We start from the raw sequence: 12,848 nt of genomic DNA on the forward strand, positions 1-12,848 counted from the left end.
TCTCGATACTCTCGCCCTCGGCGCGAGCGCATCTATCTCTACGAGGGAACATCGACCTACGCGAGTATTCTCTTATCGTACATTTAAGCAATAAAATGAATCTTTCCATATATTTTTTTTCCTGCAAAGTTCAATGAAAGTTGTACGTATCAAACATTCCTCTCTAATTTTGCTCACACAATGACCTAATAAAATAGCAACATTCGGATGAATGGGAAACGAGAAATATTGATTAGCTCGAATTAGCTAGAAATATACTAAATAATATAATAAGATTCATCGAGAGAAGTCAATGAATATGCTCGATTATATTTGATTAGAGGATTAGACTGTTTATTCGGCCGAATGATATCGGCTTATTTGGTTTACGCCATGTTCTTTAATTATTATTCATGATTACTCAATTAGCCAAGTCTTAAGCATAGATAAGGAATTTGAGCGACGGCTTCAAAGCGAGAAATAGTCACACAAAGTTCTCGATGTGAGTAACCAAATTAATTCCATTCGCGCAGAAATTCCTTCGGGCAGAGAGAAGATCCGAGAGCTTCTACATTTTTTCTTCGAGGATTTGAAAAATGTTTCCTACTATTGTGCGAGTGCGAACATATACATTTCCACAAATGTCTGTAAAGATATTTATCGTAATAGCGACAATTTTTTTCCGAAAATTTAGAAATTCTGATGTTCGTCATTACGTGTAAAAAATTTTACGAAGGTCCGTGAGAATGTTCAATCGCGATAGCGAGTATTTTTCAAATAAGCGCTCAAAAAATCTTTGGAATTTTATTCTAAACGTTTATAAAAATTTGTTTTCGTAACATATGTAAATAAATATCTTGCAATAATTTCACAAATTTATACGAAAATATTATATCTGCAAATAGGAAGGAGGTTTACGATTCGATAATCTAGCAACTGCCATAATGATTTACGTCGCGGTAATAACTTCCGATGTGTACGAGAAGCTTAATCAGGTGTTAACCGCAGCGCAGGAAGCGCGCAGGAGGCTGCGAGAAGTCGTCGGTCTCCCAGACGCAATCGATTACCCCCTTCTTCTCGATAAGAACGAAAAAAGTCCGCGGCTTTTTCCCGACCGGTCGTTGCGCCCGGTATAGATTAATGTAACGCGGGTAATGGCTCATTAACGAGAGCACGTTCCGACGCGTCGGAGTGAGCCGTAAGAGCCGTTCTCGACCTTTGGGGCACCATATAAATCTCAGGCCTGATTTACTCGCGCATTCCGCGATACACTTGTTATACAGGGTGTCCCAGTCTCACCACACTTCTTTCGATAAATTTAGAGACAGCCAATACTATCTTTAAAAGATTTGATTAATCATCTCTATAAATTTGAAAATTTCGATAACTACGCAACTTGTTTTAATTATGAATTAAAATTCTGTAAAAACTATATATATATATATATAAATATATCTATTTGTGACAGAATAAGGAATAAATTTTGATGTAATCAAACACAGCACAATTAGTATCACAAGTATAGTATCTTATAGTACTAAAAATTTTTGATTTTTTTTATATAATTGAAATATTATGTTTATTAGAAGTTTATATATATGTATATATAAACCTCTAGTAAAAATAATATTTCAATTATATAAAAAAAGCGAAAGTTTTTAGATATCACTGTACTATAATTTTAATTGTGTTGATTACATCAAAATTTATTCCTTATTCTGTCACAAATAAATAATTAAATAAATATATATATATATATATATATATATATATATATATAATATGATTGTTAAGAAAAAATCGACGACTCCAGGTCAATTGTAGAAACACACAATATGTAAATGATAATGTTGGATCACCCCGTGTATACCGGATGGAAGTATCGGGCTCGATTTACTCGCTTCAATCATCGAGCGCGCGAGCTTCCACGAGCGCGGGAAAAACGCGGACTTCTGTATATTGCGCGCTTCTACTAGTAGTCCGGCAGCTTCATCGGTTACCGAGAGACCGACGCGTTGATTACTTTCGTGTTTCAGGGTGTGCAAACACACGGCTGGATACGCGTGAATCACCGTGGATGTGTGTAAAAGGAAGCAGATGCTAGTCAGCGTCTGCCGCCTCTGTCGTTCTTTTATTTTCACGAATCGTACACGCAATCTTTAACTTTTTCCGTTTCGAGACGATTTTGCGAATATTCGCACAATTGAAACGACCAATCTTTTTTATCGGTCTCAAAATGAAAATTCGATTTCGAGAATATCGAATGTCCAAATACCAATCATACATAAGTTAAGAATATACCAAATATTTTTATATATTCCAACTTATTCAAGCTGCATAGAATATTCTGCAAACAATGTCCTATATCGAGAAAGTATTGATTTCATGTGCATACTCACCATTATCCCAAGCGGCTTCCTTAGTCCTAAGTAATGCAGCCAGTCCGATGTTATCTTTGGGCATGACTCGATTTAACATATTGTCCGAACCCTCCGCGTTCGCCATCGCCAATTGATTGAATTCAACTAAATGCTCCTTTATCAGAGAAAATCTGCAAAAGAAAAAATAAAGAATACATGAGAAAGAGATAAAAAAAATTTCGATTAGCAAAATATATTTATTAAGTTGCTTCTTTATTTTTTAAATTCTTAAATTTGTTTAACATAAAAATCGATTCCATTCACGCGCGAGTAAATTCGAGAAAATATATGTAAAGGAATCTTAATGTAATGGATTGTGAAATTAACAGGCCTATTCTTTTTAGGATTAAATGTAGTATTTCAGTATGAGATTAAATTCTCTTTTCGTTGCATCAAAGACCATACACCCACAGAAAAGATTTCCGGATCTAATGCTATTACTCTTCAATCTATCATAAAATAGGATCGATGTAGCGACAATCATATTTATTATTGAAAAAGGAATATTTTAATCTTGAATGGAAAATTCTTAAATCTAGAATAAAATGCCTAGTAACGCCACCGCATATCGGTTTCGCGCCGACTATTGTGGCGCTAACATCAAGTTATTCTAAATGCAAGAATATATAAGCTTAGATTTGTATACGTTACTCTTGTCTCAAGATAGTAAGACAATCTTATTTAATTCGAGAGAGAGGAAAAGGAATTATTGATTTAATTTTAAAATTGTTTTATTTTTATACCGCATAAGGTTGTGATACGATTAAATATGTCAAGAATATTTTTCGTCTCGTTATCAGAAATCCTTTCTGAGAGTGTAATGTCAATTGTCATCGCAGCTACAATAGCGTGAGTCACGAATCGCGCGAAAACTATGTGTCGGGAAAAAGAATTCCTGGTCCTTTCTCAATCGGTCGTTTAAGTCCTAGTAAAGGGCCGGCGAGACTCAATTTCGTCCCATGGAGACATAGAGAGAGAGAGAGAGAGAGAGAGAGAGAGAGAGAGAGAGACTTGGCGAACGCGCTCGCAGTACAACGTTAGATACGACGAGGGGTAACGTCTTGTCGGTATTGGACGGATTTTCGTCGCAGCCAGAGAAAGGCGTATCACGTACGCGATGTAGAATGCCCTGGACCTTTTCTCTTCTCTTTCTTACTTCTGATATGTGCGGCACGTATGCTTGAGAAATATATTCTTCGCCGAATACCCATTACGAGTCCCCCATCCGTTTCCGGGCCAGCCTCTCCGTAGTCGTAAACAAGATTGAATCAACGTCATCCGTAGTCGCTCCGGAAAGAGGATTGAGTTAAGACTGGCCAAAAATAAGAAAAAGGATCGCGATGGAAATTCTGAATGCCTAATTGATTTCCCGCTGTCTGAAACATATCCAACTGACTTTTTCGGTTCACCTTTGAATTTAAAAGACAATTTCCTCTTTTGAATATAGAAAAATATTTTCAGATTTTATATAATTAAAATTTAAAAATATATAAGAGAATATAATGTTTTATACAAAGATTGCAATTGTTCTTCTTCATTCCGCGAAAGAATAAAAGCTTAACGCGCTCGAAAAATATTTATCGTCTAATGGATCGTAGAATTTTATCGACGTTGTCGTGTATCGCGCGAACATTAAACTCTCTTCTTCCATTTTTTTTTCTCTCCTTTTTTAAGCGGCACTTCGACATTGCGCCGTATAATCCGCGAGGAGGCAATAAAGCCGGGAATGATCGAGGGGCGAGCGCCGAAGGCGGAAATTGAACGCGAGTTGAACTTTACGCTCATCGCGCGAGCGTTGATTCGATTCGGTCGATTTGGTCGCGTTGTTCAGCCGGATTGAAATCGATGGTCGTGTCTTTGCAAGTCGTAAAAGCAAGATTCCTTCTTCTTTTTCCTTCTCCTCATCACCGTCGGCCGAGGAAATTCATGGCGAGGCGACGAGAGAGGGAAGAAACGTCGAGAGAAAGTCGCGCGAATCATGCCGCGGTCTGACGTCGCAGTAGTACGAGCGCGTTTTAGTCAGACAAACGCAGCAATCTCGAATTCCTATGCGCGAATTGACAATTTTCAGCAATTTTCATATTATTAAATCACGCGGAATTCTCTTTAATGGCATATATGTGTCTTAATAAAAAATAAAATATCTCGAAAAACATTTTTATTCAAGATACGATTCCTTAAATAATTTTATTCGAAATTCAATTATATATGCCAATAAGTCGAAATATAAATATTCCAGCTTCATTAAATACAGAATGTTAAAACGATGCGGTAGAGGATTAAAACGATACGTATCCTACTACGTGAAAGAAGGAAGGGGGGAGGGGGGGAAACTCATTCGTCGCCATCGGCCTTAATATTGTCGCACAGAGACACATTTACTTCGCTCGAGCTATTTACGACGGGGTGGGTTATAAAGTGAACCGTTACACATATGTATAGGGGCGCATTAATCGTCGCGCTCGTGGTTTGATAGCCCCCGGGGTTGGCATTGCGACGCGATATCGCGGAGACCTGCCATTATGTCACGAGATCCTCTGAAAATAAGCATTAGTCGAAATAGATATCTCGGGTAGCGAGACCGGCGGCCGCGATGATTAATGCGTCATAGACGCTGTGCAGCTGCGACATTCCATTCGATGCCGTCGCAAAGGGCAATTTGTGTGTATCGATGTTGCCGCAACATGCCCGGCAATAATTTCGACGCCCCGTCTATCGGATCATTGAAATCTGAACGTCATGTTTACGCGTGTGACGCAAAATTATCGGATTTTCCTCTCTTTTAATATCAAATCTATTGGTAACCATTTTATGTATATAAATATCGATACGATTAAATCTTTATTCATGCTTATTTAAGATTATTCATTTATTTATTATTCGCCGATTTTATTATATCTCTGTGATTTTATAGCCTCCGAGACTCCTTCTCTATATATCCTAAAACGCAAATACTATTTCATAAAGGAAATCTATCGATTTCCGGTTAATTTGTCAAATAGAAAAAAAGACGCGCTCGCGAAAGCGACGCGTTCGCTTTTCTATTAAACACGAACGGCGATTTACGACAAGCGTTACTATCTGACGCGATATTGGATTACCATGACGTTATTACACGCCAGACATGCGCGCGACGCTTTGTTAAATTGCGAGCGGACGCGTCTTTCATCCCGCTTGAAATTAAACGTCGCGCTTTGGGAGATCTCAGCTCTTTCCGGTATCGAGGCGATGATAAGCGGAGCCGGCTTTGTAATTGATTTCGCAAATGCGATGACGATAATCTTTGATGTAATAACTGCATATCAAAACGTAAAATCTTGTGAAAACGATAACAACGAATAATAAAAAATAACCGGCTGCCTTTTTTTTATCAAAGCAACGAGAAGCGTTTTCATATCAAATATTTCGTATCTATATCGTTACTCTTATATAACTATATTATTTTTTAAATTAAAAAAAAAAAAATACAAATACAAATAAAATCATGCGCACCAGTTTAAAAAATAATCACAAAATATATTTAAAAAAAAATTGTATAACTATACATCGAATTGGTTATTATTTAAAAAATCAATTGGTTATTAAATTTTTTTAATTGCTTCACTTTTATCGTATACGTATGTGCGTATGAATCTGATGAATGGAACTTTCGAGAAATTTCAGGGCGCATTTGCTCACGAAGTATTCGATCGCGTGTGATCGATAACTGTATTAAGTCGGACAGAGTTTTTCTGTTACGCTGTTGTGCGTTTATTAATTAAATTACCATGCCTCTTAATAAATCGAGGGATCGCCGAAGAATCGAAACACACACATTCTCTCTCTCTCTCTCTTTCTCCCTCTTTTTTTCACTGTCATAATCCTTTTTCGTTTTCTCCAACGTGAGACAATTAGAATGCTTGTCGTGATAGAACAATATGCGGAGGAAAATGGCGAATTAATGGAACATCCTTTCACACTTAAACTATATGTAATATGAAAAATTCTCGCATGTAATAATTCTGAACATTTGAATTAAATTTCTTCAAAATCGATTATCTATCGTCGTTTATCGACGTTATATACATCTGTTTCATTCTTTAACTTTGTTTTTTTTCCCCTTCTCAGCGTATTATAAAAAATAATTATAAGAAACATTATAAGCTACATTATAAAATTTATAAAATCGTTTTTGAAAAATATCACTGAAGAATAACAAAGTATTAAAATTCATGCGTAATGTTTGTAAAGAAAAATATTTTCAAGTAGTAGATAGTAAATTAGATATTTTTATCTTCGAGTTTTTATGGCAGACACAGCAATATATTTGTTATTTTCGTCCATTTCGGGGCAACGAGTAACGAGACAGATGACAGAGGAATGCACTTACTTGGCGGTCCTATAAAAAATGGCGCAGCCGTCGACGTACTTGCGATCGTTTTCCGCCATCGTTTTCGCGCGGGACTTGGGCGAGAATATGCCGTCGTAGCCGTCGTGCTTAAGCTCCGGCAAGAAGAAATTGTAGAATTGGTCCGTCTCGACCTCTTGCAGGCTGATGATGTCCGCGGCGTAATGCCGTATCTCGTCGAGGATACCCTTCTTTCGATACTCCCAGTCCAGCGCCCAGCTCGGACAATAGCCGTACATCTGCCGTGTCGCGTATTTGTCGCACAGCACATTGTAACACATCACCGTAAATATGCCTGTAACACACAATCGACAAAATATAAATATAAATATTTATTTTTGACATTTTATCATTTAGAGAAACAGAAGATACAAAAGGGAGAAGACTATTTTTGCTAGTTTCTCCTCCCATTTCCCTATATTTTTTTTTTATGTCTCAAATATTATTTTGTTCGTAGAATATTTTATTTTATTACAGCCACGAAACCGAATGTGATTTTTATATTAAATCAAATTATTTCTTTTCCGTCGCAAATAATGGAGGATTTTAAATACTCTGTGAATCGACGCGCTCGTTTCTTTCGTAATTCTAATTTTGCGTATTCGGTTCGTAAGCCGTTTTATTGTCCTCGAGATTTCTCTCTCTCTCTCTCTCTCTCTCTCTTTTTCTTTTTCCCGTTCTCCAATTCTCTTCCTGTTCTACGAGCAGTAAACACGAGCAGAGGAATACGTGTTGCTTATTGTTACACCCACAGAAAAGATTTCCGGATCTAATGCTATTACTCCTCAATCTATCATAAAATAGGATCGATATAGCGACAATCATATTTATTATTAAAAAAGGAATATTTTAATCTTAAATGGAAAATTCTTAAATCTAGAATAAAATGCCTAGTAACGCCACCGCATATCGGTTTCGCGCCGACTATTGTGGCGCTAACATCAAGTTATTCTAAATGCAAGAATATATAAGCTTAGATTTGTATACGTTACTCTTGTCTCAAGATAGTAAGACAATCTTATTTAATTCGAGAGAGAGGAAAAGGAATTATTGATTTAATTTTAAAATTGTTTTATTTTTATACTGCATAAGGTTGTAATACGATTAAATATGTCAAGAATATTTTTCGTCTCGTTATCAGAAATCCTTTCTGAGAGTGTAGACACGCGAATGGATTCTCGCGGTCCGGAATAAGAGGATCAGCATAAAGCGAGCGAGCTGTCTTGCCGGTGTCACCCGGCTGCATAAATTTTCGACGTCTTTTCTCTCTCTCTCCCTCTCCTTTTTCTCTTCGTGATTAAAACGCGCGAATGTGAATCATCAAGTGCATACCGGTTGCATATCACGAAGCGTCTTTTCTTATCATACCAAACGTTTACGGCTCAAGTAATAACGGCTGTCCGTTTCTACTTACGTTTCTCGTCTTCCTTACGCGCATCAGAAAACTTTAATGCTCGCGGATTGATTCGGTCTGTTATCAGGGTCAATCTTTCCGTTTGCAATACTAATAACCAATTCGTGTTCACGGACGTGGTGAGATTTCGGGACGTTTCGATGCTCTTGAAAAACACATTTCGCTCCGATACGCTGGAACTAATTCAAAAACCGCCCGGACGATAGACGGTTGAGCTAAACCAATATAAATCAGTAGTTATATTACTGCGAACGCGATTGCGAAAGGGAGAGAGAGAGAGAGAGAGAGAGAGAGAGAGAGAGAGAGAGAGAGAATGTGTGTGTAAATAAAGCGAATCGCGGTATACCCCGCAATCCATCCAATAACGCGTACGTGTACTCTAATACGTCAATAACTCGAAGATATCGCAGGCGCTATCGAGAGAGAGAGAGAGAGAAAGAGAAACGGTTAGATAGGTATTACGGATTCGCCCCAAACCGTCGCTCCCAAAACGCCGTTAATCATTCAGCCGTATGCGAATCGGTCCCGCGTTGCTTTCGCAGCTCGATTCGAGAAGAGGATAAAGATAGAATGATGCTGTAGTATCGAAACACTGACACTTCGCTTTGCGCATTGTGAATAATGCGATACAACGTACACCTAATAATTTAACGTCAATTTAATGCTTAATGAGGTAGGAATCAAGGCTGTTTCTAATTTTTATCATCAACTACTATCACTGTGTAAAGCGAGATGTAAAACGTAAGATAAACGCACGAAATGTAAGACAACATTAATTATATATAGACGTAGGGCGTTCCTGGGGCGGCGCGAGTGCTTTTAATCTTTAATTATCTGTTCCCGACGCGGCGATAGACACGGTCGATAGGTCGATTTTTTTTATTCCCGCGATAAATACGATCGTTAACGATCCGTCGATTCGTTTTCCTTCCTTCCCCCCGAGCCTCGTTCACTCCCGAGGGATTGTTAACGCGACCATCTCGATGAGTCCTTCAGCATTCGCCGACTAAATCGGCGATCGTTTTAACAGGGGATTATTCGGATTCGATCTTGCGTGAGATATGCGTCGTTAATGGACGCCCCGCCGTTTTCCCTCCGTGCCACAAGACCGACAAGATGGAGATAATGGCGTAATATATCGGATTCGAGAGGTGGTCTTATCGCTTGTGAGACAACCGTGATAAGGAAGGTGACAATACGCTCTTATCATAATTTTTTCTTTGATATTTTATCGAAGCTCTCTCGCTCATATTAATATTCTTAAAAATACTTTATCATGAGATATTATTCCTAATTTGCCAAATATGTAGAACGTAAATTTACATAAAAATGTGACAATATAAATAATGAATTTAATGAGATTTTTTTAAAAATGTACATTTATTTTCCTACCTTTTCTCTTTCTCCTCTCTTCCTCTCTCTCTCTCTCTCTCTTCTCTATTCTTTTTAATCTTAAGAAATATTTCCTAAATTTTTCAAAGCTCTTAACTTTGTTATACATTTTATAATATTAACGGGGCGGATGTGTTTTTTAGGCACTTTACCTCCGGCAAAACCACTTTGGAGAGGATTAGCTTAATCCGAGGTTTACCCGTCCAAACTGATAATGACCAAAGTTATCGAATAGTTATAGTACACATCGCTACGATCTATGACCATATCCCCGAGGTACCGAAACCTGATCACTTCTCCAAGTACGGCGCATTTATTGGTAATGAACTAAGTCAAACAAACCCAAGTTTCGCCAACCGATATTAATTATATATATACATATATCTACGCTTCTGCATCCGGTACATGACAGTATTTATAGTACCGTCTGTTGGGATAAACGCTCTTGGCCAATATTGTATCAAATAATTTGTATATGTAAAATTTGTATAGTAAATTTCTACATTATTTTCTTCCTTTCGATAAATCACTTCAATATTACACACTCCGATAGAAATATAAACTTTTCCTTTTAATTATATAATTTTAATATTAATAATTTTAATAAAAAAATTTTAATTTTGACAAAATTTTAAATAGCGCAAATAAATATTTTATTGATTTGTCAGAAATGTTGTTTTAATAAAATTTTCTGTCAAATTCCATTTATATTCACTCGTAAAAGTTTCAATTTTCATTAACAACTTTTCGGACGGTAATGAGAGGACGGTTCAACGGTTAACGAAACGACGCGACGACGACGATAGAAGTATTCGCGAAGTAGTGGCGAATGCGTTTGAGGAAATTTCGAGCCGTGGTAAGATGTTCCGCAATATCGTAAAGTTTGACGAGCACCGGTCTGCTCGAAGCATAGTCAGCAGCCAATCTGTTAATCACTTTAATCTGTGAAGTGTTTTAGTCGCCTGGAGGAATATACTCGGAAGGAGCACTTGGATCGTCGGGCAAGTGACGAGTACAGACAGCAAACTTGCGAATGCAATACAGATACATGTTGAATTTGATAGGATAAGTGTACGTACAGAGTCACAGCGAAAAAAGTTTTTAAGACAAGTTTAAAAAAAAAATCATTCGTAAACTTTAATCTTAATATTTGCGGGGAAAAGTCGATATTAATTAGGATTGCGCAACATTCAAAAGACAAGGCAATATTCATAAAAATATTGTATTGGTATCGAAAAATTTTGAAAACTTAAATCTTGTCTTGGTAGTAAAAATTCCGTCTTGTATTGTATTGTCTCGATTTTATTAACAATTTTTGTTTAATATCGAACAATTGTTAAAAATAATATTTTACATATGTAATCTTTATAATATAAAATAATATAAGATAATTATTACTATTTATGTCATTCGTTAAATTCCTAAAAAACTAAATATATACATATATATATATATATATATTTGTTATCTCTAAAAAACAGTTGTTTATAGTGATGCCAAAATGCAAATATGGCACATAATCAGAGAAGTGTTTTACGAGCGCTATACACAAAGCTTTATATAGTTAAAGAATTGTGTAAAATTGTTTATTTTGTATTAATTATTTCTAGATTTGTTAATATAGATGTTTTTATTTAGTAAAAAAATTTTTGATGTTTGTATAATATGGTGAATTTTTTTTTCATTTAATTCACTCATAACATATTTTAGCTACATATTTTAGCTTTTTTTTTTTTTAAACAATCTATTATAATCTTGACAATCTTACTCCTGGTATTATCTTGATAACTAATAAAAGATCTTGTCTTGATCTTGTCTTGAATTTCGACAAGGCAAGACAATATCAAGGGTAGTCTTGATATCTCGTGCAACCCTAGTATTAATCGTTGAGTTTGTTAAGTGTAACAAGTATATAATGGAGAACGGCGGCAATGGCGGCGGTAGTCAATGGCAGCGGTGGTCCATTCACGACTAGGCATCCTATCCGAGGTCAACGATGCCGCGCCAAGCCGCGACCTGCCCCAAGAGTCGCCAAACCAGTCCGCGAGAGAGAAGATCCGAACAGGTTACCTAATTTACACACGCCAGAGAATTCGCCGCTCGCTCTCGCGTGCTGCGCGATCTTGTTTGTACCGGGTGTACGACAAATAAGCTGAGATTAATAAAGTTAAAAAAACTGCTCATACGTTGCTCTGCATTTTTCAGCTACTGAAATATATATAGATATTTTTTTTTATAAGGAATATAGTGTTGAATTAAACTTTAAAAAATATCTACACGTAATTTTAACATTTGTTGTACGATCTACGAAATATCCTCTTTTTAAAATTTGACTCACAGAGTAAAATTTCTTAATCGGGTCAACATTCACACAAAGATACCTGCGACAATAAATAAGCGACTCCGCGGTGGTGCAACAAACCCGTGCAGCTGTACGCCGAAATAGTTGGCTCGTAAATCGGTATTACGGTGAATCTCCAGTTCGCACAGCGCGAGATGGGATATTTACAACGTAAAAATCTACCGCGAATAGTAGTTGGCCAACCCGTCGAAATTCAAGAGGCCGACCCAGTTTCCAGGCACGAAGGTATCCGTAGATCGAAATGTCGTGGTCGATACCGGCGATTTTGCAAATGCATAAACGCGGTATGCCTCATAGAAATGTAACGATATAAATCGACGAAAAAGAAGTTCGCCCCTCTGGAACGTATATTCGAACGAAAGTAGCGCATATTTCCGTGCAATACTGCGAGATATAAACGTATTTTTTTTTTTACAACACTCTTACGCTGTATGTTGCGGCATATTAACGACTTCTCTTTTCCTCTCTATCTTTAAAAAAAAAAAAAAAAAATGTTTTTAGATTTTAGTAGAAATTGTGTAGCGTATACGTGTTATTTTGAGTTATAATGTAAATTAAATATTGAATAAAATAATATCTATCAAAATTAATAAAAATTCATCTATTAATTAATAATATTTATCAGTGTAGGCAGAAATAATTTTTTTACGGATTAATAAAGATTTTATAATCTTTTTGCTAAATTCTATTTAAGTTATGTAAGCTTGATAAATGGAAAAAAAAAAAAAAAAAAAGATGTTGATATATGCGTGTGGCATGTAGGTGTCTTGGAGTCTCGTGTTCTAGAATCTAAATAAATCTTCTGTCTGATCGCTATTATTTTATTGTGCTTATCGTTGTGGATCGAGAGAATCGCGGTAATCAAGTACAACGGCGATGATTCGACACGAGGCG

The 12,848-nt window shown here is 36.6% G+C and overlaps 1 protein-coding gene across 5 annotated transcripts in view; it reads right to left on the bottom strand.

Moving 5' to 3' along the window:
* Positions 1-12,848, bottom strand: part of Twin (CCR4-NOT transcription complex subunit 6-like twin) — a 219,388-nt gene that overhangs the window by 11,520 nt on the left and 195,020 nt on the right. For all 5 annotated transcript variants that reach the window (XM_070314959.1, XM_070314972.1, XM_070314979.1 and 2 more), the window contains 2 exons: positions 6,769-7,081; positions 2,379-2,530 (listed from right to left, as the gene is read on the bottom strand). In XM_070314959.1, the coding sequence (XP_070171060.1) occupies positions 2,379-2,530; positions 6,769-7,067 (451 nt within the window). In that variant the 5' untranslated portion in view covers positions 7,068-7,081. The remainder of the gene's footprint in view (positions 1-2,378; positions 2,531-6,768; positions 7,082-12,848) is intronic.

This window comes from Polyergus mexicanus, unplaced genomic scaffold (genome assembly GCF_030449975.1).
Source record: "Polyergus mexicanus isolate NDT 795.1 unplaced genomic scaffold, iyPolMexi1.0 SCAF_2, whole genome shotgun sequence".
Lineage (NCBI taxonomy): Eukaryota > Metazoa > Arthropoda > Insecta > Hymenoptera > Formicidae > Polyergus > Polyergus mexicanus.